General features: G+C 38.7%; 2 protein-coding genes across 2 annotated transcripts; one reads left to right on the top strand and one right to left on the bottom strand.

Moving 5' to 3' along the window:
* Positions 1-812: 812 nt before the first annotated feature.
* On the bottom strand, positions 813-11,993 carry dcaf17 (ddb1 and cul4 associated factor 17). Its single transcript, XM_033618085.2, has 14 exons — positions 11,424-11,993; positions 11,232-11,335; positions 9,023-9,113; positions 8,781-8,917; positions 8,590-8,668; positions 8,066-8,155; positions 7,862-7,969; positions 6,109-6,211; positions 5,830-5,972; positions 4,794-4,903; positions 4,138-4,225; positions 3,904-3,987; positions 1,283-1,438; positions 813-1,166 (listed from the first exon to the last, which is right to left on the bottom strand). The coding sequence occupies exons 1-14, from the start codon at positions 11,550-11,552 to the stop codon at positions 1,059-1,061; spliced, it is 1,530 nt and encodes a 509-aa protein (XP_033473976.2). The 5' UTR covers positions 11,553-11,993; the 3' UTR covers positions 813-1,058.
* On the top strand, positions 11,508-25,586 carry mettl8 (methyltransferase 8, methylcytidine). The gene is made up of 10 exons (XM_033618086.2): positions 11,508-11,646; positions 16,477-16,633; positions 16,886-16,977; positions 17,073-17,407; positions 17,593-17,642; positions 20,873-20,933; positions 23,156-23,295; positions 23,692-23,798; positions 23,952-24,017; positions 25,281-25,586. Exons 2-10 carry the CDS (start codon positions 16,482-16,484, stop codon positions 25,433-25,435), a joined length of 1,158 nt encoding a protein of 385 aa, XP_033473977.2. The 5' UTR covers positions 11,508-11,646; positions 16,477-16,481; the 3' UTR covers positions 25,436-25,586.
* Positions 25,587-26,166: the final 580 nt, after the last annotated feature.

The raw sequence follows: 26,166 nt of genomic DNA, 5'->3' as shown, positions 1-26,166 counted from the left end.
AGGTGCTCTATTGGATTGAGATCTGGTGAAGGTGGAGGCCATTGGAGTACAGTGAACTCATTGTCATGTTCAAGAAGCCAGTTTGAGATGATTTGAGCTTTGTGACGTGTTATCCTGCTAGAAGTAGCCATCAGAAGATGGGTACACTGTGGTCATAAAGGGATGGACACGGTCAGCAACAATACTCAGGTAGGCTGTGGTGTTTAATGAAAAACTCAGACCAGCCCGTCTGAACATCAGCATGTTGTCTTGACTGTGTCTACATGCCTAAATGCAGGTGTACCTTATAAAGTGGCCGGTGAGTGTAAATAACCAATTCTAAATTCAGGGGGAAAAGTCACAGTAAGAAGAAGCTGATTTGATAAGTTATTTGTGGGGCCTTCAACATACCACACTGCAAAACCTATAATTTCAAACGAATAGCCTGGTTGCACCACTTTATTTATGGAGTAAAATAACACACTAACACAGTGGGTTGTGAAAGCAAATACCCAATAATGCACATATATAATACATGGAAGCAACTTTTGAGTATCTTAATATTTGGATGGGCATGATGGAAAATAGATCAGTTCCACACTGTCCTTTTACTTGCAATAAATTCTACTTCATAAATACAAAGCATGCTGCTTTACTGATGAAGGTCTAAGGAGCGAAATGTATTTCTATGATAAAGTTTACTGTGCGTAAAAGGACAGTGGACATTTTCTCCTACACACCTGTCTACAAGGAACCGGAAGGTGTGCAAGGGCTTTCACGGTCAAGTTGGGCAAGATGGAAACACAGAAGGCAGAAATTACAGACTAACTTCGTAAAATATACTACTTTTATTTAAGAGAAATAGTGTAAAAAATATGTAAGATAATATGTTAATCAGTAAAACAGTGTTACTTACAATGATTTAAATAACCAGCAATAATTATCAAATGTGATTTACCCAGAAGAAATAATGACAGTGATCCAGATGTGAAACACATCATTATGAGTGTTAAAGAACAGCTGTATAGCAACACAAGTTGTAAACAAATATTTACATGCTCTTAAAACATAAACACCACTTATTTCCTGTCAGCAGTGAGTTTGTAAACATGGCAGCAGAAGTTGGTATTCTTTTGTTCAATGTGAACAATTGTGTCTTTGTCAAAGAACAACTCATGTCGATAAGTCTGAAACAAAAGACAAGAGCACACATGAATTCATGACACATACACACACACGCACACTTCAGTTTAGTATTGGTACAGTCACATCAGGTCATGTCAGGTCGTGTTGGGTCACTCACCTCGTCCCATGGTTCAACCAGATCAACCATCCGCAGTAACTGCCCGCTCTGGTTGTCGTGCAGTCGGATGCGTGCTCTGCCTTCTCCCTCCTCACCATTAGTTACCACCACAGCCAGAAGGTCCAGCTCATCCTCGTATTCCACCATACGGAAAGTCTGTGAAAATCAAAGGCCCGTTGTTGTAAAGATGTGTTCAGTTGTTTATACAGGGACGCCTACACCAAATACATACATAAATCCCATACCCTGCTTCTTATTAGCAGTCTCTTTAAAGAACTGATTCAATATTGAAATCGAGCTATCATCTTGAACTTCCTGTACTTTGAATAAAATGCATATTTGCAAGCAGTCCCTCAGCGGTCTAATGAAGAAACATAATTCTGACCTTGTGTTATTCAGCTGTAACTGTGGTTGTCTGTATCTCAGGTGGTGTTTCAGTCACCACTGGTCTGATCTTGGTCAAACTCAACAGGAGGATGACCCTTGAAACTTCTTCTCATGTGTAAAAATGTGGCCTGAGGACTTGTAAGAAGTCACAGCTTTACACAAACATTGGCTAATGGACTACTAAATACCTCTGTATATCCTCTAATCTCAAGTGTTCTCTCACCTTCTATCAAGCTTCTGTAATGTTTAACACTAAACAAATATCATAAAAAGACCCATACTTGTTAACAGGATCAATTAATTGATGGTTTTGGTCTTTTCGTGAGGTTCATTGACAGTAACAAAAAACTTAAAATACAGACAGCTAACGTTAAATGATTTGTGAGACTGGACTTGCTTCCTCGCCTTCAAAGAGAGTATGTCACAGATATCAGACGATGTTGGATGGTGAAGAATTTTTTACAGCTTATTCATGACAAAACAGAGATTCTGTTAGTCGGACCAAAAGCTTTGAGGAATGAAATTCAACCTCTGTTAACTCCCCTGTCTGTAAAATTATGAGGGCATGTCAAAAACTTGGGTGTGATTTTAGACGCTGATCTTAACCCCCAGAAGGACATCTCTAATATTTCTAAGACTGCCTTTTTATCACCTCAGAAATATATCAAAAGTTACTCTGAGTTACTCTCTGAAAAGCTGGTTCACGCTTTTATTTCCAGTAGGCTGGACTACTGTAATGCACTTTTTGCTGGACTGAAAAAGCAGACGTTAAATAAACTCCAGCTTATTCAGAATGCAGCAGCCAGAATTTTAACAAAAACTAAAAGGTCTGACCACATAACTCTTATTAAATACTTCTTATTGTTTTTAAATATTTTAATGGTTAAGCACCTCCCACCTATGTTCCCACAGAGTACACACCAGAGAGATCCTTCAGATCAGGGGTGTCAAACTCAAGTCCATGGGCCACATACAGCCCAGCTGATCTCAAGTGGGCTGGACCGATAAAACCATCAAAAAATAACCTGTACTGTAAATAACAACAGCTCTTTCTTTTCATGTAAACAAGCACAAATACAGTACATTCTGTAAATATTCATCCTTTCATAAAACACATGAACCTGAGATGTCTTCAAAAAAATAGGTGCTGTTTCAGTCCACCACTCAGTCATTACACATTTTTTGGTGATACAGTTCCTTTTATATTGTTTTAAGACAGAATTTTTCTACAGATTCTTTTTGTGCTGAAGCTGCTGATTGATAATATTTTGCACAATGTTTAATATCTGTAAGTATTTGGGTGTCTTTTTATCTAGAGAAGTATATTGTACCTACGGTGGAGAGGCCCGGTCTAATCACGTTTTAACCTGGCCCTTAAAACCTTGTACTTAGCCTAGTCATCCAGTGGGCCGGATTGAACTCTCTGGCTGGCCGGTTCTGGCCCACGGGCCGTATGTTTGACATCCCTGCCTTAGATCATCAAATAAGGGTTAACTCATTGTACCTAAAATCAAATCTCATATCAGCTCGTGGTGCTTTTAGTCATTATAATCCGACTCTCTGGAATTCTCTTCCGCATGAACTATGGTCTGCTACAACAGTAAAAAACTAAAAACATACCTTTTTTCACAAACTTTTCGTTAGGTTCTTAATTATATTTTATCTGTTTTAGGAATCCATCACAAATCAACCAATGCCACTGACAAAGTTTTATAGCTTTTCAGAACATGTGGTCTGCAGTCTAATAATCAAAATATTTGTCCTATGTCTTTTCCTAAACACTTTTCCATGACCTCGATGGATAAGTTCATGAGGTGAGGCGTATGTGTGTGTGGGAGACAGAGGGGAGGGGGAGAGGGAGGGAGATACTGGTAGAGACAGATAGTGTGTGTTTTATTCTGTTTCTGCACTGTGTAAAGTGCCTGGGACCAATAATAGATTTTTGCTATTAATTTACTACATTCATTTGCATTTGTATAAAATGTGTCATTACCAAAAGCTAAGAAAGGTTTTGAATAGGCTGCTGAAAATGTCTGGCTCTTTGACGTTTCCAGGTTTTAAAATGTGGCCCACTTGAATTCGTAATTGAATAGCCCTGATGCATACTATTTATCTATATAATTTACTTGGATCTACTGTGTGCTTGAACATCCTCCTTCTTTTGATAAAAACAGCAAAATAAGTATTTTCTTTTCAGAGATACTCGAACAATAAAAGCGTAATCACTCTAGTACCTCTTGATCTGGGTCATCATCCAGCTGATGAAATCGTCTCTTCACTGTGCGGCCCGATGAGGTGACAGTGACTTGTGAGGTAGGCTGCAGTGGAAGAAAAGCAGAAACATTACATTTTAACCACACCAAGATTTATTCACCAATGTAATAGAGCACATGTGACACATACTCTACATGAGACTGATTTATGATCAAGGTAAACTGAGTCTGAAGTGAGTGAAATGTGACACTTACACTGTTGTTTCGATGGGTTGCCATAGAGAAGTCCTCGACTACCTTTGATGGCAAACTGCTGTTCAGTTCACCAAGAATTTTTAGGACACTTGGAGGAAAGAAAAGTCCAGCATAATAAGATAATGAAAAAAATGTATATGTATCAAAGAACATGATGTTGTTGCTTTCATTAACAGGGGCTTAGATCAACCACTTAATGAGGCTTTAATCCTTCATTCAATAGGAACGCCTCATGATTCATTGATACATCTGCCTCCACACACCACAGATATTTTACCAAAGATTTCTTGCACAGTCTTCATTTAGGTATGTAAAGGCTGACTGTGGTTGGTGTCGTCATGATGCTGTTTTCTAACTTTGATGCAACACCTTGAAAAATATCAATATTCAATTTTCAATACTATGGGGATAAACTGAAATTGGGGGCACTCAAGTTAAAATTTATCATAAAAGATAAATATAAGAAGGCTTTAACATGACAACAATGACTTTTCTTTTCTTGGTTGGGGGCACAGACCAGCAGAATGACTTCAACGTTAACAGTAAGAGAAAGCTTGAAAGCACAACTGGTACTTGTGTATCAATACTACACAAAATTCAGAATCAATATCTATCAATAAATTGATATTTTTGACAACACTGACTGTGGTACTCACTTTATGGTGGTTGGTCCAACATGAATGATTCTTCCTGAGTCGTCAGGGTGAAAGAAGATCCCATCGCTCTCTAGAGAGCAGCAGTTCATATTTTGTATTCCATTTGTTGCCTGTTGTCATAAAATGATCAAGTATCATGCATTATTAATGGCACTGAAAAATGCACATGGTACTATGAACATGTAACTCTGAGATTGCTTCCTCTTGCAGTTTTTAAAGAAAAAAAATCTTTGAATCTACTGACAAGTTTGTTTTGAGATGTGCAACTAGATTTGTCTGCAAAGCATCAACAACCTGTGCAAGCACCATTGTGGGAAAGGCAAGACTTGACTTATTTACGTGTTACTCCACCCAAACTCTATTGTTTGATTACAGCTTAGACACTGCAGACTTCAATTATGGTTGTGTAAGACACTGTTTCTGGTGACGATTTAGAGCTTAAAGGGGTGTGATGGTGGTGTTTGATACAGATGGAGGATCAGTTTAACAATCAGGTTTCTGCTTATCAGTTAAAAGGTATTGTACCATTTCTAAATAATACTACCAATAATAGTGATAATAATAATTCTTGTGTTTTTGGAAAGTGCAGCAACTTAAATGTGATTTGATGTTTTTCCACAAAATATATTATGCAGCCTTCGTTGCTGACAGTTGTCTCTGGTAAGAAACAAACAGGAGCAGTGTCATGAAAGGCACTAAATCAGGAATAATACAGAGAGGCTTATGTTACACGTGCACAAAACAGCTGCACTAAAGTAGCTGAACCACTTTATGGGTTTTTGAATAGCGATTACAGGTTTGGTTTTGTCCTGCTCTGCCGGGCAGCAGAGTACAAGGACTGTCACAAACAGCTGTGGCCCTTCTTCCCCTGACACTTTCAATAAGCCCTGCCCAATTTAGTGGTCTATCACAGAGCAAGATTGGGGATATTTATCCATCAGAGTCAAGCTTATGCTACGTTTTATACTCAGATTACACAACTGTAATGGAAATGTCATGTTATCGTGTATGGTTAAAGAGGATTCTTTAAACTCACCATCATGCTGTCCTTGAGTGAACAGATATGATGAGAGCCTTTGTGTTTTTTTTGTGGTGGTGTGTAGATGTAGTGCCATGGGTAGCCTCCGATCTGGACACAGTTATCAGCGCATGACACCTCGAAAAGCACAGGGAGACAATCTGTACAAGACAACAACCAAAAAATCTACAATGTTTACTTTTGCATGAAAAGCATTCCTGCTAACGGTAGCAAAGTAGGTCTACTAAAATCTTTAACAATAAGAAACCACAGCACTAGACTTATAATCTGACTCACCAGTGATCTGGATATTTACTGGAATACCAAATGGAACATCTCCCACTGTTCTGCCTCCAAGAAGTGAACTCTTGTTTCCAAGCGTTAACTTCTCTGTCAAGTACTGAAAACAAAGAAAATATTCTTTAAACAGACAGCAGCAAGATGAGCCAGGAGGATAATAAAATATTGACTATGCAAATATTTAGGGCTGCACCGAACAGTTTGAAGCTTCATTCATAACGTTGGCATTCAAATTCTAGATCAACATTCGAATGCTGCGCAGCTTTTTTTTTTACATACCTATCTATTCTGTTGAAACTCTGTATGTCTGCATAGTTGCAGATAACGATTAGGCTACACTACTATAATTAGGATTATAGTATTTGTAGAATTAGATTCCAGTGGTGGCTGCGTAGCATTGTGTCTGACTCAAGTGATCCAAACATTTCCAATAACTCCAGAATGTCGTGAAATCCAAAAGTCAAAATTTATTGTAAAAAGCAAGATGTAGTCATTTCCAAAATTCACAATATGCGTTTGTCGAAAAAATATTCTGCTTCATTCCATATTTGCAAACCTGTCTTCTGGATATTACAGTGTGTGTTACAAAGCTGCTGTCTTAATTATGCTGTTGTGGCAAAGTAATCACTGCCTGGATTATGTTCACAGACGTTTCTTTCAGGTAACAAAACACCACATTCATGTGTCATGCAGGCTTTGTAAGGTTGTGTTTGGGGAGGACGGCGGGCAGAAAGGGGCAGGACTTAGATACCAGAAATTCAGGTTTGCATACAGATTCCAGTCCTAGGTTTAGGCCACACAAATACTTTGGTTAGGATGAGGGGAAACATTGTGATTTTGGTTACATATTAATGAAAAATGTAATAAAAATATGATGCTGTAGTCACTATGGCTGGATGGTGTAATGCTGCAACGTTTCAGTGACTTCAGTGACCTTCATCAGGCAAACAGTGATGAAGACTGATGAAGATCTAGTCACTGAAACGCTGCACCATTAAAATCATTATTTTTGCAAGTTGGACAGTGTGCAGAAGTCTTTTCTAGAAGTTTTGTTCTACTCATACCTCTCCTATGCACCTGCTGGGAAATAGATGTGCGAAGTATTGCTTTGCTAATAGGTTTACTATCACTATTTTTGGTCATGCCAGGTACATTAATTAGGAACATTTCCTTTCCTTTTGTTCCTTTTGTTACGTTTCCCTCAAAATGTACTGTATGTTTCTAGGCGGACAGGGCTGCATATTTGTGGGTGTTTAACCTTTAAAACCCAACATTTTCTCTATGGTCAAAAAACCATCTGCTCTTCTGATTGCCGCAAACAAAGGGAAGCATGCACCTGTATTAACAGGGCAGTCCAGCAGCAATCTAACAGCACCATTAATTATATTTTTTCATTATTGAAAGTTGATTTAATTAAAAAAATAACTCAATGAATGGTCAATGAATCACTTAATTCAAATTGAGGATTTTGAACCAGAATTTTTAAATTTTTATTTTATTTTTTAAGGCTGATGACATCATAAAATATGATGACAGACATTTGAAGCTTCTTTCAAAAACCTCACTTAATGCTTTGAATGTAAAAAAAAAAAACACATTCAGTACAGCCCTGCAAATATTCAGTTTCCAACAAATGTATTCCTGATGCAATGTTTAGAAATCTGATTAAATATGTATTATGTATTTATGTATGCAGCCTGCTCAACAGTGTGCAGGAAACTCTTTCAGGATAAAAAAAATACAGACATACCTTTTGGACAATGTGCTCAAAGCTGTACAGCTTCACTGACTTGTTGCTGTACGACACCACAAGGACACCTTGAGACAGAACAACGTCGGTAACGCCATTTCCAAACACCTGAAAGGATGAAAGTTAATTTTTTTTTAACATTTCACTCCTGTGGGCACGTTTGAAAAAAGAATAATGAACTACTATACAGAGAAATCTGCATACCTTTTTGTTGATCTCCAAAATGCCCACAATTTGTAAAGGGAAGACATTAAAGATAGCCAGATGCAACACCGTATTCTGAGTGATACCTGCCTTTGAATTAGAAAAAAAATGGATTAGTTGATAGATTACATCAACAAAGAAATTCATGGGACTCAATTCTGTCATCTGTTTAGCAAAAGTGCAAAACTCTTGCATGTTCCAGCTTCTCAAATTTGAGGATTTACTGGTTTTGATGAGTTTCTGATTATTGTAAATATAATGTTTTGGGGTTTGGGACAAAACTAGCAATTCAAAGATGTCACTTTGATCTCTTTATTTTTGTTGCAGCCCTTGACTAGTGATACCTGAATTCCTTAACTGACTCATTACAAGATTTGACATCAGCTTTCCTAGATGTATGCAATGCACCTGTCAAAGTTCATGAACTGCTGAAAATACATGTACAGAAAGATCCTAGATTCTATTACGCTCAAGAAAGAGCGTGGACACTCTTCAGTATGGCAAAAAAACACAAAATAATTTACCTGTCGTGCTAAAGATGTTTCTTTGTTTTGAATAGATTTAACATAAAACATCTGTTGAGAAACATCCCAGCCAAGATACCTACCAAAAAAACAACACAGAATGAGGTTAAAATGTTTTAAATGAACTACACCTAAAAATACAATTATTAATCTTAACTCTAAGAACAGAGAAGTCAGGGCTTTGACCATACCTGAACTTATGGTTTGGAGAGAGGTAAACTCTCTGCAGCTCTTCTCCCGTTTCAGCTGAAAGGCGATACAGCCAGTTATTGGCTGTCAAAGCCAAGAGGCTGGGTTTATGATCAGAGGGGGAGGCTAACGTTTTGTCCTGTCAACGAGACAAAAGTCACAACAATCTGAATCTGGGTTGTTAAAATCTGATCATTGAAAATTCAGTGTTAATCCAAAAAAGTGTTTGTTTAATATCACTCACAAGTGGGCTCTGACACAGCAAGGCATCTTCGAATTTCTCCAATTTAGACCTCTTGGGCAGTTTGTACAGTACTTGAGGCTCTGAATGAACACTGAAAACAGAAGATTTAATCACTGTGTCAAGAGTTTAAACCCTTTATTCTGCTGTCAGTGTCCCTTTCATTTTTACACCTGAATGCCATGTACATAAACATCCTGATGATATACAGTGGTGGAAAAAAGTTTTCGGACACCCCATGCATTTGTGAAATATTGCATTAAAAATCACTCTTAGGTCTTCAAGTGCAATTTCTTTTAGTACAGTCACAGCCAAAATACTAAATAAATCCTAAGACAGCCATTAAAAACTTAAAATTGATTGGTTCCATAAAAATACATAAGAAATTTTGAGTATTGGGTCATTTTGGTACCAGTGATGAAGGTCGTTCTTTTTATTAAAAGACACAATTTTTGTTGCTAAGCTTCGTGTCTACATAAAGCCAGCACATTTGAAAGTTCTTCAGACACAAAAATGGCTAAAACAAGGAACCTAATGCAGGAAACATGCCTGAAGATAAAGATTCTCAGCCAGGAAGGGTACAGTTGCCGCCAGATAGCCAGGAAGTGCAGATGCAGTCCTTCAGCAGTTGGATACACTCTGCAGAAATACAGACGAACCAACAGCTTGGAAGACAAACCAAGATCTGGCGTCCAAGGGTTTCTTCAGCAAGAAATGACCGCATCCTGATCCGCATGTGCAGGCAAAACCGCCGAATGACATCACAAGAGCTTCAGCAGCAGTGGTCAAACCAAACTGGTGTCCAGTGTTCCACCCGCACTGTACGTGGCCGACTTTTAGATCATGGCTTAAAGTCCTACAAGGCTATCAAGAAGCCCCTGATCAATGAGAGACAGAGGTTAGCCCGGTGTCGTTGGGCCCAGGCACACAAGAACTGGACAGCCAGGAATTGGAAGAAGATTTTGTGGTCAGATGAGTCCAGTTTCCAGCTTTATCTTCCTCCTACTAATGTGAGGATACGCAGAAGGCCAGGCAAAGCATTATCTCCAGCATGTACAGTACCTACTGTCAAGCATGGTGGAGGCAGTATCATGGTTTGGGGATGCATGAGTGCTGCTGGTGTTGGTCATCTCACTGTCTGTGATGGCACATTGAACTCTACCAAGTATTGTACCATTCTCGAAACCCACATGCTCCCTTCTGCGCGTGCACTGTTCCGTCGAGGTAAAAACTGGATGTTTCAACAAGATAATGGCCCTTGCCACACATCCAAGGCCAGTAGAACTTGGCTGCAGGAGCACAGTATCCAGGTCTTAGAGTGGCCAGCTCAATCCCCGGACATGAGCCCCATTGAAAATCTGTGGTGGATGATCAAAAGGTCTGTTTCAAAGCATAAACCAAAGAATTTAGAAGAATTAAAAGCAGTAATTCAAGAAGAATGGGACAAGATTACCCCTCAACAGTGTGAAAGGCTCGTGGGGAACATGCCAGCCAGGATTAGAGCTCTACTATGTGCCAATGGCAGGACTACTAAATATTAATTTGATGATGTGATGGTTTATTTATTTTTTGTTCAGTTTTGAACACATTCTCTGTTATTTGTTGACTTTGATACCGACATTGTTGAGAACTGACATATTGAAACTGTCAAGAATTTAGTTTTGTTAGTTTTTCTTGTAAACAATAAACAAAACAATATAATTTGTATTTGTTTGTATCTGTCTAATGCAGCCACACCTTTTGAAACACAAAAAAGTTTTTTCCACAAATATTTCATGATAATATTTGAGATTGTGTAAAATTTTAAGGGTGTCCGAAAACTTTTTTCCACCACTGTACATGCATGTTTTCATGTTGCTCTAACCAAACAGGGAGCAATCATTTTAATTTTGTAGATGACCCCAATAAACTAGGGAAAATTTTATCTGGCAAGCTATGTATTTAGAGTGACAAAGCCTGCCACCAAATTCATAAAGGAAGGCAGTCTTTCATGACTTTCATGAGTTACAAGGTTCAGATTAAATCATGGTGTGGAATTATTCATTCCTCATATCTTTCCTGTAATTCTCAGATTTTGATTTCTTCAGAGATATAATAATTGACTTATGAATTATGTGACTTTTCTGCTATTTATCTGTAACTCAAATGTGTTATTTTGTATTATCTGTGTGTTGAAGACTGAAAACATGTAATGTAAATTAGTCTTACTCACCAGCTGTAGCAGTTCTGGTAATTTTCAAAGTATATTTTACCATTCTCATAAGTTATTGTGGATTTTGAGGTCTTGCTCCATGCTTTAATGAAACCCCTGTTGTCCTGCAATGTCACAATAATACAGAGTATATTAGTAACTAAAGCATTCATTGCTCCAGTGAGTATCTAACAGCACCATTTATTCCATTACCTGCAGGAGGATACCTCTAAGGACCTTCATATTGTGCCTGACCAAAGTCCCAGCATCCCTGATACCTCTACTCCTCCGGTCCAGCAGCTCAGTGGCGTTTGCGGCTCTTTTTCTCCGGGACGGCGCCATCAGCAGGTGGCACTTGTTCCTACAACAGGACTGTCTGGTAGCATGACAGGAGGCAACAACCTGAGCTGACCCCCGAGAGCACAGGCAGAGCCAGGTAAGGACGATGTGATTTCCCAGTCCGAGGTAGTGATGACGTTAGAGCCCCTCATTAAGCTCCATCTTCTCGAGACCACTTAACCTCCTCCGTGGTTTTAACGTTCGCTAGCTAACACGATAAGTTGAAAGCTAACGCTAACTAAAGTTAGCACCGGTGAACTACAGCACCTCGACGTCTCGTTCAAGTACTTTGTTATAAAGTCGTACCTGGTTATATCGATATTTATGACCTGACGTTAGCTGAACCTGGTAGTTGTCCTGGGATGAAAACACAGAAAGGATATCAGTAGTTAAAAGTTGCCATGTTAGCTGCCTGCTCTCTCCCGCTCCATATTTGTAGTCTTCTACAAGATTCTTCTTCCACGAAAGGAATAACGGCACACGGCATCCATCTTAGAACATTAGCGCCCTCTTCTCCAGGTTGGTACGTTGACCATGAAGAATAATACACAAACCACCCAAAATTAAGTCTTATGTTTGGAAAAATGATCCTATTTCACACTGTTTAACAGTATTGTAATCACGCATTCTGTATTGGTTTGTTCCAGCTCTCATAAATTATTATTTTTAATTAGAAAAGAAACTTTACAAACTTTTGAGGTCCCACAATATGATATTATCACAATACTTAAGTCAAGATACAATATAATCTATAATAATAATATATCATTAAGTTTTAAAAAATAAAGTTTCTCTTTTAAATTATTTTTATTGCAGCAAAATGTTCCACTGGACTGAAAGACAAGTGATTTTATGATTCTAGTAGGCTCCCAAAAGTTTCATTTTTATTTGTAATATTAATAATCCATATAATAAAAGATAAAATTTGGCGTCCATGTGTCGATGCAATATTGGCACACATGATATCGCAATACAAAGCTGTATCAATTTTTCCGCCCACCTCTTGATGCTTACATTGACTGAAATATTCAAACCAAAGACTTCCATGTTTTTAATTTAATTAATTTTTTTTTCATTTATTTATTTATTTATTTTTGTCTATTCTGTTTGGTCAAATAGAAATATCCTAGCTGTATTGTGCATCATATTATTCACATTTACAAAAATGCCTGCCATTTGCTACCTTTAGGAACTTTGGGATCCCTACGGAATCTGAAATAAAGTCCTGTGGGTTTAAACAAAGTTTGGCTGCATGGCCTTAATTTACAATAACGAACACACTAGAAGGTCAGGGGGTTATATGAAAACATTTCAAAAGATCCAAACATATAACAGTAACAGTCGAGGATACAGGATGTTCTGTCTCAACCTTAATATTTATCTTGCTAAAACAACAACCTCCTTGTTATGAAGCCTCCTCAGTAGACCGATATTAAATTTGCATAACCAAAACAAATTAGGATTCCTAAACTGTATTCTTTTTAAATAAAAGTCTTTCCACAGAATCCCTTGCTATCAGATCATTATCTGATTACTTTTGATTTCTTTTTACTCGATTACACGCCACTTAGCAACAGTTACTATACTAGATGTTTATCAGATAGTGCTGTCACAAAATTTAAGGAAAAGATTACTTCGTCGTTAAATTCAATACCAATACCTTCAGTAACAGAGGTTTCCCGTGCCGACTTTAACCTCTCCCAAATTGATCATTTTGTTGATAGCGCCGTAGGCTCGCTGCGAACAACGCTCGACTCTGTAGCTCCTCTTAAAAAGAAGTTAACAAAGCAAAGAAAGTTTGTTCCTTGGTATAACTCTCAAACCCGTAGGTTAAAACAAATATCGCGAAAATTTGAAAGGAATTGGCGATTAACCAAACTGGAAGAATCTCGTTTAATCTGGACAGACAGTCTCAAAACTTATAAGAGGGGCCTCCGCAATGCCAGAGCAAACTATTACTCAGCATTAATAGAAGAAAACAAGAACAACCCCAGGTTTCTTTTCAGCACTGTAGCCAGGCTGACTGAGAGTCAAAGCTCTATTGAGCCTTGTATTCCTTTAGCCCTTAGCAGTAATGATTTTATGAGCTTTTTTAATGACAAAATTCTAACTATTAGAGGCAAAATTCATGACCTCCTGCCCTCGGATGGTAGGCCTACCTATCTAACCTCAAACACAGCTGTAGAATCTAATATATATTTAGATTGCTTCTCCCCAATTTCTCTTCAAGAATTGACCGCAGTGATTTCTTCATCTAAATCATCAACGTGTCTCTTAGACCCCATCCCAACTAGGCTACTTAAGGAGGTCTTTCCTTTAGTTAACACTCATATATTAGATATGATCAATATATCCCTATTAACAGGCTATGTACCACAGTCTTTTAAGGTAGCTGTAATTAAACCTCTCCTAAAAAAGCCCACCCTGGATCCAGAGGTGTTAGCCAACTATAGACCAATATCTAATCTTCCCTTTATGTCAAAGATCCTTGAGAAAGTAGTCGCAGACCAGCTGTGTGATTTTCTCCATGATAATAATTTATTTGAGGAATTTCAGTCAGGATTTAGAGTGCATCATAGCACTGAGACAGCTCTAGTTAAAATTACAAATGACCTTCTGATTGCTTCAGACAAAGGACTCGTCTCTGTTCTTGTTTTATTAGATCTTAGTGCGGCGTTTGACACAATTGACCATCAAATTCTACTGCAGAGACTGGATCACTTAATTGGCCTAAAAGGTTCAGCACTAAGCTGGTTTAAATCTTATTTATCTGATCGTTTTCAATTTGTTGACGTTCGTAATGAATCATCCTTACGTACCAAAGTTTGTTTTGGAGTTCCGCAAGGTTCTGTGCTCGGACCAATCCTATTTACTCTATATATGCTTCCTTTAGGTAACATCATTAGAAATCACTCTATAAACTTCCATTGTTATGCGGATGATACACAGTTGTATTTATCGATGAAGCCAGAAGAAAGTAATCAATTAACTAAACTCCATAACTGCCTTAAAGACATAAAAAATTGGATGAGCACCAATTTCCTGATGTTAAATTCAGACAAAACTGAAGTTATTGTTCTTGGCCCCAAACAACTCAGAGACTCTTTATCTGATGACATAGTTTCTCTAGATGGCATTGCTCTGGCCTCTAGCACTACCGTAAGAAACCTCGGAGTAATATTTGATCAAGATTTGTCTTTTAATTCTCATTTAAAGCAAACCTCACGGACTGCATTTTTTCATCTGCGTAATATTGCGAAAATTAGGCCTATCCTGACCCGAAAAGATGCAGAAAAATTGGTCCACGCTTTTGTTACCTCAAGGCTGGATTACTGTAACTCTCTATTATCAGGTAGCTCTAGTAAGTCCTTAAAAACTCTCCAGCTAATTCAGAATGCAGCAGCACGTGTACTAACAGGAACTAAGAAACGAGATCATATTTCTCCTGTTTTAGCTTCTCTGCACTGGCTCCCTGTAAAATCCAGAATTGAATTTAAAATCCTACTGTTAACTTATAAAGCTCTAAATGGTCAAGCTCCGTCATATCTTAGAGAGCTCATAGTGCCATATTATCCCACCAGAACACTGCGCTCTGAGAACGCAGGGTTACTCGTGGTCCCTAAAGTCTCCAAAAGCAGATCAGGAGCCAGAGCCTTCAGCTATCAGGCTCCTCTCCTGTGGAATCATCTTCCTGTTACGGTCCGGGAGGCAGACACCGTCTCCACATTTAAGACTAGACTTAAGACTTTCCTCTTTGATAAAGCTTATAGTTAGGGCTGGCTCAGGCTTGCCCTGTACCAGCCCCTAGTTAGGCTGACTTAGGCCTAGTCTGCCGGAGGACCCCCTATAATACACCGGGCTCCCTCTCTCTCCCTCTCTCTCTCTCTCTCTCTCTCTCTCTCTCTCTCTCTCACTCTCATCCTATTACTGCATCTTGCTAACTCGGCCATTCTGGATGTCACTAACTCGGCTTCTTCTCCGGAGCCTTTGTGCTCCACTGTCTCTCAGAATAACTCATACCGCAGCGGTGCCTGGACAGTGTGACGTGTGTGGTTGTGCTGCTGCCGTGGTCCTGCCAGATGCCTCCTGCTGCTGCTGCCATCATTAGTCATTAGTCATACTTCTACTGTTATTATACACATATGACTATTGTCACACAAGTATACTGTCTGATACTAATACATACTTTCAACATATTGTACCACAGTAGCCAGAACTATAACTATAATATTATTACTTTCATTAATGTTGTTGTAAGCTACTGTCATTACCTGCATCTCTCTCTCTCTCTCTCTCTCTCTCTCTCTCTCTGTCTCATTGTGTCATATGGATTACTGTTAATTTATTATGCTGATCTGTTCTGTACGACATCTATTGCACGTCTGTCCGTCCTGGAAGAGGGATCCCTCCTCAGTTGCTCTTCCTGAGGTTTCTACCGTTTTTTTTTTCCCCGTTAAAGGGGGTTTTTTTGGGGAGTTTTTCCTTATCCGCTGTGAGGGTCTTAAGGACAGAGGGATGTCGTATGCTGTAAAGCCCTGTGAGGCAAATTGTGATTTGTGATATTGGGCTTTATAAATAAAATTGAAATTGAATTGAACTCCTTAGGTCACTGCAGAAAGGCCAGTGAAATACAAAATGAAATTTGTTCTCAAAAAAAAAATAAATGCTGCTCACTGTTAAGTTCCTAACTGAGCACACAGGGACCTTTGTCTTATGGCATTTAATATATGTTCATGTGTCTCATGTTTGCTTGAATGTATTTATATTAAACTGCAAATTGTCCTTCTAAAAAACTAGATAAAGAAAATGTATTAAGTTGATGACAACATACAGCAGAAAAATATTGCTAGAAGAGTAAAAACAATTATCTTGTTTGCATTAAACAGCTCCATTTCCCATGTACTGAACTCTGTCTGCATTTTTACAGAGTAAATGCATACACTGCGGCGCTTCTCTGCAGCCAAACTGGCTAAAGCTGTCAGCAGATGGCCCTCAAGGCTAAAGGGCACAGGAGGAAGACCTTCAGCTCCACTGGGTTCACGGATTCTCACCAGTCCTGATGACATCTTTAAGCACAACATGTGGTCAGTGATGTATTGTAGTAAGACTTTAATTTGTCACACACTAGTATATGCCTCTCATGTAGATAGTAGGATTACAGTGCAGTTGACCTTGTGTGCTTGTGACATTGAGCTGAAATTCAGGGTTAGAGTTAAGACCTTTCTGATCGACTCTAAAACACAACCGTGGACATATGTCACAGTTTTATATTTGTTGCAGTTTGTGAGTTATTGTAGTTGAACAAATATCCAACAGTTGCTTTTGTAATGCTTTAGGGATCATGTGCACTGGACAGAGGAGGATAAAGAAAATGCACGGCAGAAGGCAGAAGAAAATTCCTGTATACAAATTCCCAAAGAGGAACGAGGCAAGACTGTATTTCTGCAATAATATTTTCCCAAGTCAGTTACGTTTGTTTTATACTGCAAATAAAAAATATACTTGTAAATCTCCTCCACGCAGGTAAATTTGACACAGAGGCTCACCAATACTGGGACAAGTTTTACGAGATGCATCAGGATAAATTCTTTAAAGACCGCAAGTGGCTGTTTTTAGAGTTTCCAGAGCTGCTTCCTTCTGGTGCAAAAAGTCAAGCCACAAACAGGTGTCTGGGTGTTGAGCAGGCGTCATACCTACAGCCTACTGGATCCAATACAGAAACAGACAACAGACACCAGCAACACAATGGCACCACACACCATCACAGAAATACAGACATCTCCAACCACCAGGAGTCCTGTGCTGCCACACAGACGACTACTTTCCCTGGCCGGCATGCATCTTTCAGGATCTTGGAGGTTTTCAAAAGTCACATGTATTGATTTTCTGTTCTGAATGTATTGATAAAGATTACTGCTTGTGGATCATTATACAATAGTGATATAAAAAGTAGTAGGCTGTAAGTTGCTATTCTAATTTGGTGTTAGATAACAGCACTTACAAATGATAACAAATATCGACAAAATATATTTTCTTTTCACAGGTTGGATGTGGGGTCGGTAACAGTGTATTTCCCATTGTTGATTCCTTAAAGTGAGTAAATATTTCAGATATTTCCATTTAATCCATTAAAGTTTGACCATTTCAGTGTTATCAATGTAGATCATGTGTAGATTTTCAGTCCTTCATATGTTTACAGAAGCAAAACATTTCAAATACACACAGTAATGTCCTGTAAAATACTGTTTTATTAACCATTTATTGTTCATAGACCATGACATTGTCTGGTTACATATCCTCAATCAGCACAAAACTGTGTCTCATCATGAATAATATGTTGTAACATATTATCTCAGTTGGAGCAAGATTTATACCATTGCATGAAATGTGCACATATTGCTTGTACTGTTAAAATATTCGTTCATTCAACACTCTGCACATGTGCAGTTTTGAAGGGTCAATTGAAACAGTTGCAATACTACATTTGAAATACAAGTTGTAACAGATGTGGGAACGTATTAAAAATTTGTGAGGCATTAATGGGCAGACATTTTGACTCGTCATAGCAGGATAAGCACAGGCTTTACATAGGCACTGTCCAATCAAGTGTCCCAGTAAGCCATGACAGTGTGAAAGTGAGTCAGCAGCGTGCTCAGTAACAGGACCCTGACCCTTCTTACACATTTAATTTCCCTACTGTGTCCCTACATGTCAAAATGTCTTCTGTGAAAAGGCCCTCTTGTGCTTCTTTAGACAAGGATTCCTGCAGAGTGGCTTTGAAATGGCTTAATGGCATAGCTGGCGAGATATCAGCACTAAAATCAAGGACTGGGTAAAGACAGTAGTGTGGAAAGAAAAGAGGAGGCATTTTGCTGGTATTGGAAGGCACCGCAGGCTGTAGTTGAAGCCAGAGGTGCGGATCAACCCACCAGCAGTGGTGCAGAGAAGTGCACAAGTGTAGCACACAGTGAGAGTTTGTATGCCAGGTTTTCACGTTCTCCCTTTTTTAGAATGAAGACTCATTTAATGTTGTGAAATGTGGCATGTTAACACTTTTCATTTCCTGTTTCTGCAATATCCTGTCCATTTGTTTTTTTTTAAGGGAGGCAGGCAATAGGCAATAAATAAAGGTCAAAACGCAAAACTTTTAGGTTGACCAGTGCATAGGAGAAGACCATGAGTCAACTATAGAGTCCTGCAGGAATGAGTCCTAAAACCTGGAAATGAGTTAGCATTTTAGCACTCACGCTTCCCCCGTTTTGAAGTCAGTGGGTTTTTTGAATGGGTTTTTCATTAGATGCCTGAAAGAAGGTCTGCAGTTAACACACGCTCAAGAGACTTTCCCATTTTGTTGTACAAATTAAAATACGTCTGTAAATACCTCACTCGTAAATTTTGAAGCTTTAATGTCTATTATAAAAGGCGGGTGCCAACATGTGGCTTAATGAGACTACAGGGCATCATGACGCCGAACACGACTTTATAGCCTTGTCCTGGTGGTGACACTGAAGTCACGTGCTCGTTGTTTAGTTTGGTTATAGCCTGCCATTATATTTTTACTTTTGGTGATAGCATATAGGCTTTAGAAATCATAAAAGTGGTCTTCATTTGTATGTACAGATTATCTTGCTGAGCAACATGTGTAAGTATCTTAAACCTTTGTTTGCCACAGAGCTTATTATCTGCAGTAATCCAAAGAAAAAATCCCATTGGCATTTTGACGAGGGAACCAGAGAAATTGGTTGGTGAAGATTCTCAGTCATCTGGGTCATGGTAGTCTTAAGTGCTATATTGTAGGCAACTGGACTTGCTTGAGTTTCTTGAAGATGTTTCACCTCTCATCTAAGAAGCTTTTTCAGTTCTAACCGACTGGTACAGCGTCGCAGGCTTTAAACTCTGTTTGGGTTTGAACCCTACAGAGTTGTGTAGGTCACATGTGAGTTGTCGACCCACCCGACCATCGTGTGCTTTGTTAGGGTTAGATGGGCCCAGGTGTTTGGGGAGGGATCCCAAGACTACATTGTAGGTGGGTGATAAGTGGTGTTGGAAGCCACCTCCTCTGTTCAATCATGATCGTTCCAATTTGACGTAGATGGCTTCTTTCACGCCTCTTTCCAGAGCAATGCTAACTTCCAGGTTAGCCGACAAATAAACATCATCCCTGCAGCACTTTATAGTAGAACAAAAAACTCCTGCCCACTGTCTTCTACTCTTAAAATCATAAGAAATTTATTGGGAACAGTGTTTCGGTACAGAGACCTTCATCCGTTTGTTAATCAGTCTCTGCACCGAAGCGTTGTTCCCGATAAATTTGAATGTAGACGACAGTGCGTGGGAGTTATTTTCCACAATAAGTAAATGTAAAATGTTGGCTTCAGTGCATACACCAATCAGCTAAAACATTAAAACCACTGGTGGGTGAAGCGAATAACATTGATCATCTTGTTACTGTGCAATATTCCGTTGCAAAACCTTGGGTCCTGGCATTTAATGTAAATGCTACCTGATGCGCTACACCCACCGGAACACCGTTGCAGACCAAGTAAACCCCCTTATGGCAATGGCAATGGCACTTGTTGATGGCAGTGCCCCCCAGCAGGACAGTGACCATGCCACATCACAAAAACTGTCAGAAGTCCAAACAAACACGCTCAACCCTCAGAAGTATCTGAATCCTCAATGAAAAATGTAAAATGTAAAAAATGTGTATGTGTAAAAATGTGTCAGCCTGATTATTGATAAGTGACACCTGTGTGTGATCCATTCACTTTGTTGCTTGTGCACGCTGAGCAAGGGTTTCACCCGAAACGTTTGTGTGGCAATAAACACTATAATTGGAGTGCTGTCCTGTACCTTTTGTACACATTTTTTACATCACAAAAACTGCTCAGGAATGATCTGAGTGGGAGGTGGGATGCCGGCATGTCCCACAGATGTTTGATCAGACTGGAATTTGGGGTATATGGGGGCCAGGTCAATGCCTTGAGGTCTCTGTCATGTTCCTCGGGCCACTCCTGGGCAGTTCATGTGATGTGACATGGTGCGTTATCCTGCTGGGGGGCCAATGCTACTTGGGAGTGCTGCTGGCATAAGGGAGGTACATGGTCTGCACTGGTGTTAAGGTGGGTAGAGCGTGTCAGGTGGCATCCACATGGATGTCAGAACCAAAGATTTCCCAATAGAACAATGCATTGGAACAAGATGATCAGTGTTGTTCATGTCACCTGTCAGTGGTTTTGATGTTTTGGCTGATAGGTGTAATCCTTATGAGATCTTCATGATACTGAGTCAAGGGTTGATATATTGGCTTTTCTGCTTCACAGAGGAACAGATGCATTTTTATACTGCTGTGACTTCTCCACATGTGCCATTCAGCTGGTCAAGGTAAACATTTCTAATATTGCTCAGTATAGTAGGCTATATGCTGTATAAAAGTTAATACGTTTCTTCAAAGCAACAGTAACTGATATCCAGCAGCCAAACAGCCAAAGCTGTATAATGTTAAACCAGCAGTGATGTAGTTATAGTACTTACTGTGGTCATACGGACAATATGTTCAGGGTGCTTGCAGTCATATCAGATCATGATTAAGCCCCCCATGTCATCAAGTGCTAAAATATTTAGACAGAATACATTAACTTTTGATGAAGTAATGCGTTTAATTCATTCATTGTAAAGCTGCTGTTAATGTCAATCCTTGAGCTTTCCAGCATATCCATTCATATTAGATTTTATAGTTCAGACCATTGTTCCCTCACACAATGTGCATACTGCAGAATAACTCAAAGCTCTGCCTAGTAGCTACAGCTGAATCTGAATCAACCAATTAGTATTAATATGTGAAGAAGCAGCAAAGAGAGTCTGGTCATTTGTACATGACATTTTTGAACAGGATTTGAAAAGGTTGTAAAAGCACTTTGAGTGGTTGGAAAACTAGAAAGGCACTGTACAAGTGCAAGTCCATTTAGCATTTAAAGTGATTTTTTTTTTTTTTTTTTTTACTTTTGGCTCAGCAAATAACTCATTTGATTTAAACTCATCATCTGTTTTAATATGTTTATATTCTGAAATAATGGAATATATTTATTTTCACATCCTGTAGCTTGCTTTGATATTGAAAGAGATTTATTCATCATTTGACTCACTCAGTTTATTGTTCCTTGTAATATTTAATGAAAAAAAAAAAAAGATTTGTAACATAAATTTTTCTTGCATGATTGAGATTGTATTATCTATACCAGACAACTTTTATTTTCTGTCACTCTTGTCTATATAATATAAGGGACCAAGTCATTGTTTTTCAATTTAATTCAATTTTATTTATAAAGCCCAGTATCACAGATCACAATTTTATTATAATTTCCTTTATTTTAACTCGGAAATACATTGAGGTAGAGACCTCATTTAAAATGTAGCCGAGTACAATAATAGAAAAAATGAAAGCACTTAGACACAGAAAAGCCAGAGAGAAGCTTACATAAAAGTGGCAACAAGAAGTAAAAACAATAAAAGCCACAAGTAAAAACGTAAAAGAAAATAAATAAAAGCATCAATAATGAATAAAAACAGTAAATATGTAAAACCATTAATCAGGTAAAACAGGAACATCTAGAAGTACATGTGACACAGTTAAAGATTTAAATTTGCCTCAGAGGGCTTTACAGCATAGTCAAAAGTAAGTGTCAAGTCCAGAGTCCAGTCTCAGGTCCTAAGCTTTGGGTTTTGAGTCCTGCACAAATCAAAATGCATTCTTCACCAAATGTAAAGCCTTTTTAAGTAATGATATCTTAACTTTACAAAAGTCATGAATGCTTTTAAAAATTTGTATTTATTTGTTAAAACAAGTTTGTTGGACGTTGTTGTGTCTCTGTCTATAATTTTCTACCTGCTTGATTTGCACACTACATTTCGATTTTTGTGGACCACCACGTAGATTTATTTGTGAACAAAATTATATCTGGTATAATTTTTTCGAACTGGCACTCAGTAATGTAACGTTAGCGCTTCATGATTATCTCCTGCAACTTGATTTGATGCTGTTAGACTGGATCAAACAAAGTAGATCTGGGGAATTAAGTGTCGACTTGCTGGGAAAGATTAACGCAAATGCGTTAATGTTAAACCATTAACATTAGTTAATTCCGGAAATGAGGCAAATTTAATTGATTTGTGACACATGTTTTAAATAGCATACTTTCAAATATTTGGGCACCTGGTAAGGCATCAAGTATTTTCAAATCGAAAGGCTCAAGTCCAAGTAAAGTCATAAGTCACTGGTGTTCAAGTCCAAGTTGAGCTGCAAATGTTTTTTGATTTTGTGTAGTTGTCATGTGACTCCAGGACACACCTCTACAATATAGCACATCTATTGGATTATTTATAGCAGCATTCATTGAGATTAAGTACATTTGCATTTTAACCTGACTTAAAATAAGTGCAAAAGTACACTATACATACATTTCTTAGGTGTGAAATTTGTAACATAATACATACTGTGGTTGCAATATAAACCCAGTTGCTAAAATTTGTATCTGAGCTACCACCTGGAGACTTTGTGTGACTATAAAACAGTTTGGGATCTAGCCTACTTTATTTTCCTCATATAGGACCACCCAGGATACGATGACTCTGTGTGTCACGCCTTTGTCCATGACATCTGTGAGGAGATGGCCTCCTTTCCCTTCCCTCCACAGAGCCTGGATGTTATCCTGGCGGTCTTTGTGCTCTCCTCCATTCATCCGGAGCGGTAGGTTAAGATCAAAAGACAAAGGAGAACCTGATATCATTTCTCACCTGCCAGGCTCCTCTGTGGACCCCTTCACAACCCCCAACCCACCTTCACTGTCCCTGGGCTTTGTCTGAATTTCATTACAGACTACAGTATAAATCTAACTGTATTATGTCAGTGAGTACAACATATTATCTGTGCGGGGATTTGCTAGACATTAAAGGGATGGCAGTATGCATATTGTAATTTTAAGGCTCTAGTATTACCTTATATTGGCACCACAGCACTATCCATGTACAGTAAGACATTTTCGTTTGTAAGTTTTCACTCATTTAGCTGTCTGTAAATGAATATATCTACATACAATCCTGTCGTACAACATTATCGTTCCATTAATTGACATTTCTTTGACAGAATGCAAGGAGTTGTGAACCGACTATCTACATACCTGAAACATGGAGGGATATTTCTCTTCCGTGATTATGGGAGATATGACTTCTCACAGCTCAGGTTTAAGAGGGGTGAGCCTCCAAATAGTGACACACACCTGAACACAGCCACTTTTATTTACTTCACGTAATTTGTTTTATATTCTGTACACGATTCTGTTTTTGATGGGTGTTTTTTTAACAATTTTATACATTTAATCTACTCTATTAATGTCTTACAATCAGGACGGTGCTTATCAGAGAATTTCTACACACGTGGAGATGGAACCTGCGTGTACTTTTTTACTAAAGGTATTTCTGTACCGCGAGATCTGAATGTTCTTCTACATGCAGTGAATAAGACCAGAGCTATCACTGAGGACACTGGGGTTATGTCCTTGGTATTTTTTCTGAGCATTTGGAGGTTTTAGGAACCTTGGGGGAGTTTACGTACCACATGGCCAGGTTTTTGGGGGGTCCTGGAATAGGTTGACACAGTTTAAGCTTGATTATTTTCAGGCCAGTAAATAAATAATTGTTTTTCCAACTAGAATTTAACTCCTGGCAGTGAGCAAAAGGCTTTAAAGGAGCTCTAAGTGATATTCTGAGCATTAATAAAGCAGCAAACAACTATTTGCTCTGTAAAGATATAGTGGATGGTATCCTGAACAAAGAACTCCCGCTGTGTGATCCGAGCTTCTCTGTTCTTTGTTGTGGTTGCCGGGTTGGCCCACGCCCCCCCAGCAAATTTTTCCAGTGGCCACTCTTGGTATTGCAGCGGAAAAAAATGCCCTGTGGCCCAAATAGCATTTTCCCCATAGACCACCATTAGGAAAGAAACATCTGAATAACTGTTGACAGGATACCTTGAACTGCAGACAAGGTTAATTATGATGGGGTGCCCACTGGCTCATCTGTTGGAGTGTGCGCCCCATGTCCAGAGGCTGTGTCCTTGCTGCAGTGGCTGCAGGTTCGATTCCAGAAACTTGTTAGAAATTTGTTTGGCTCATGCACCAGACGAGCAATTCCATTGGTCTGAGTAGTTCCATCTAGGAGTCCAATATGTAGTTAGTATACATCTATGGTCCAGGCGCATGTGCATGTCAGTGCATGTGAGTCCTGTGTGTCCAGCTTATTGCCCCCACTCTGCACTGTGCCCATACTGCGGTTATCGCTGATGTTGGGACAGCAGAGATAGGTGCAGGGACTGGTTAACACATTTAGTTCTGTCAGCACCGTTGCTGTTGTTAGCACTGTTTGTGCTGTTAGCACTGTTAGCTACTAGCCACCGTCTCAGTCACTTCAGTGATGAGGGCCGTGTGCAGACAACCTCTGAATCATATATACACTCTGAATATTGTATAGAGCTCCTTTAAAACAATATGTAGATGTCCATGTTGGGAAATAAAATTGACTAACAAATATATCTTAACAGTTAACTAAATAAATCAAATTATGTTTTTTAAAATCCAATTCATCAAAACAATTTAAGACCTCATTTTAGTCTGTTCTTGGGGGACTCGATCTCTAGTGTACAGCCCTGGTTACTGAGTGTTATTATGTATATTTTTACAGATGAGGTTCATGATTTATTTTCCAACGCTGGACTGCAAGAAATTCAGAATCTCGAGGACAGACGACTTCAAGTGAACAGAGGAAAGAAAGTTGCAATGCATCGGGTCTGGATGCAGAGCAAGTTCAGAAAACCATATCCACCTTCACCATCTTAACACCATGCACAGCCTAAGTTGGAGCTCTTTGCCTTTTTGTATATTTATACTTTTTATACTATAGTACCTATTTATTCAATAATTTTTTTCTACCAAAGGAGTCTGTATCAACAAAACTGTGTGCAATAAATTTACAAAACATGTTGTCAGGTTAAGCTGTGGTGTTATATTATTCTATGTACTGTAGATCACTGTATTAATATCCATGAGGTGAGTATATGATTTATATTTGGGGAGCTTTGGGCTCTACAAATGGAAAACTTTGATAATTATTTAATGATTCCTTTATTTTCATCTTTAACTACATATTATAGAAGGGAAATACTACTTTAGATGACAGGAATTTCAAATTCCAATGATCCTTCAGCATATCATGCACAATGTAGGCTTTCCTCTTAAAAATCAGCTAAAGGGGGATTTATACTTGTGCTGCAGACCCTACGCTGTAGCTTACGCAAGTGGCTGACACGGTTGTGAGCATTTATACTTGTGCAGTGGTGTCTGTCACTCTGCAGTTACACCTCCAAAACACTAGTCTGCAGCGGAGGTACACAAATCGGCCTCGCTATAACTCGCAGCATTCACAGACAAAGTGTTTATTTTTTTCTGGACATATTTTCCCCACAAATACAACATGTTAATGTTACTAGCACAAGCCTATGACATTTTACATTGTGTAAATTAGCAGACTTCTCTCTAGCCAGGGACAACAGCAACGTTTAACAAAGGAA

The sequence above is a fragment of the Epinephelus lanceolatus genome, chromosome 14 (genome assembly GCF_041903045.1).
Source record: "Epinephelus lanceolatus isolate andai-2023 chromosome 14, ASM4190304v1, whole genome shotgun sequence".
NCBI lineage: Eukaryota > Metazoa > Chordata > Actinopteri > Perciformes > Serranidae > Epinephelus > Epinephelus lanceolatus.
Note: the sequence above shows the minus strand (reverse complement) of the source record. Positions and strands in the feature narration are given on the sequence as shown.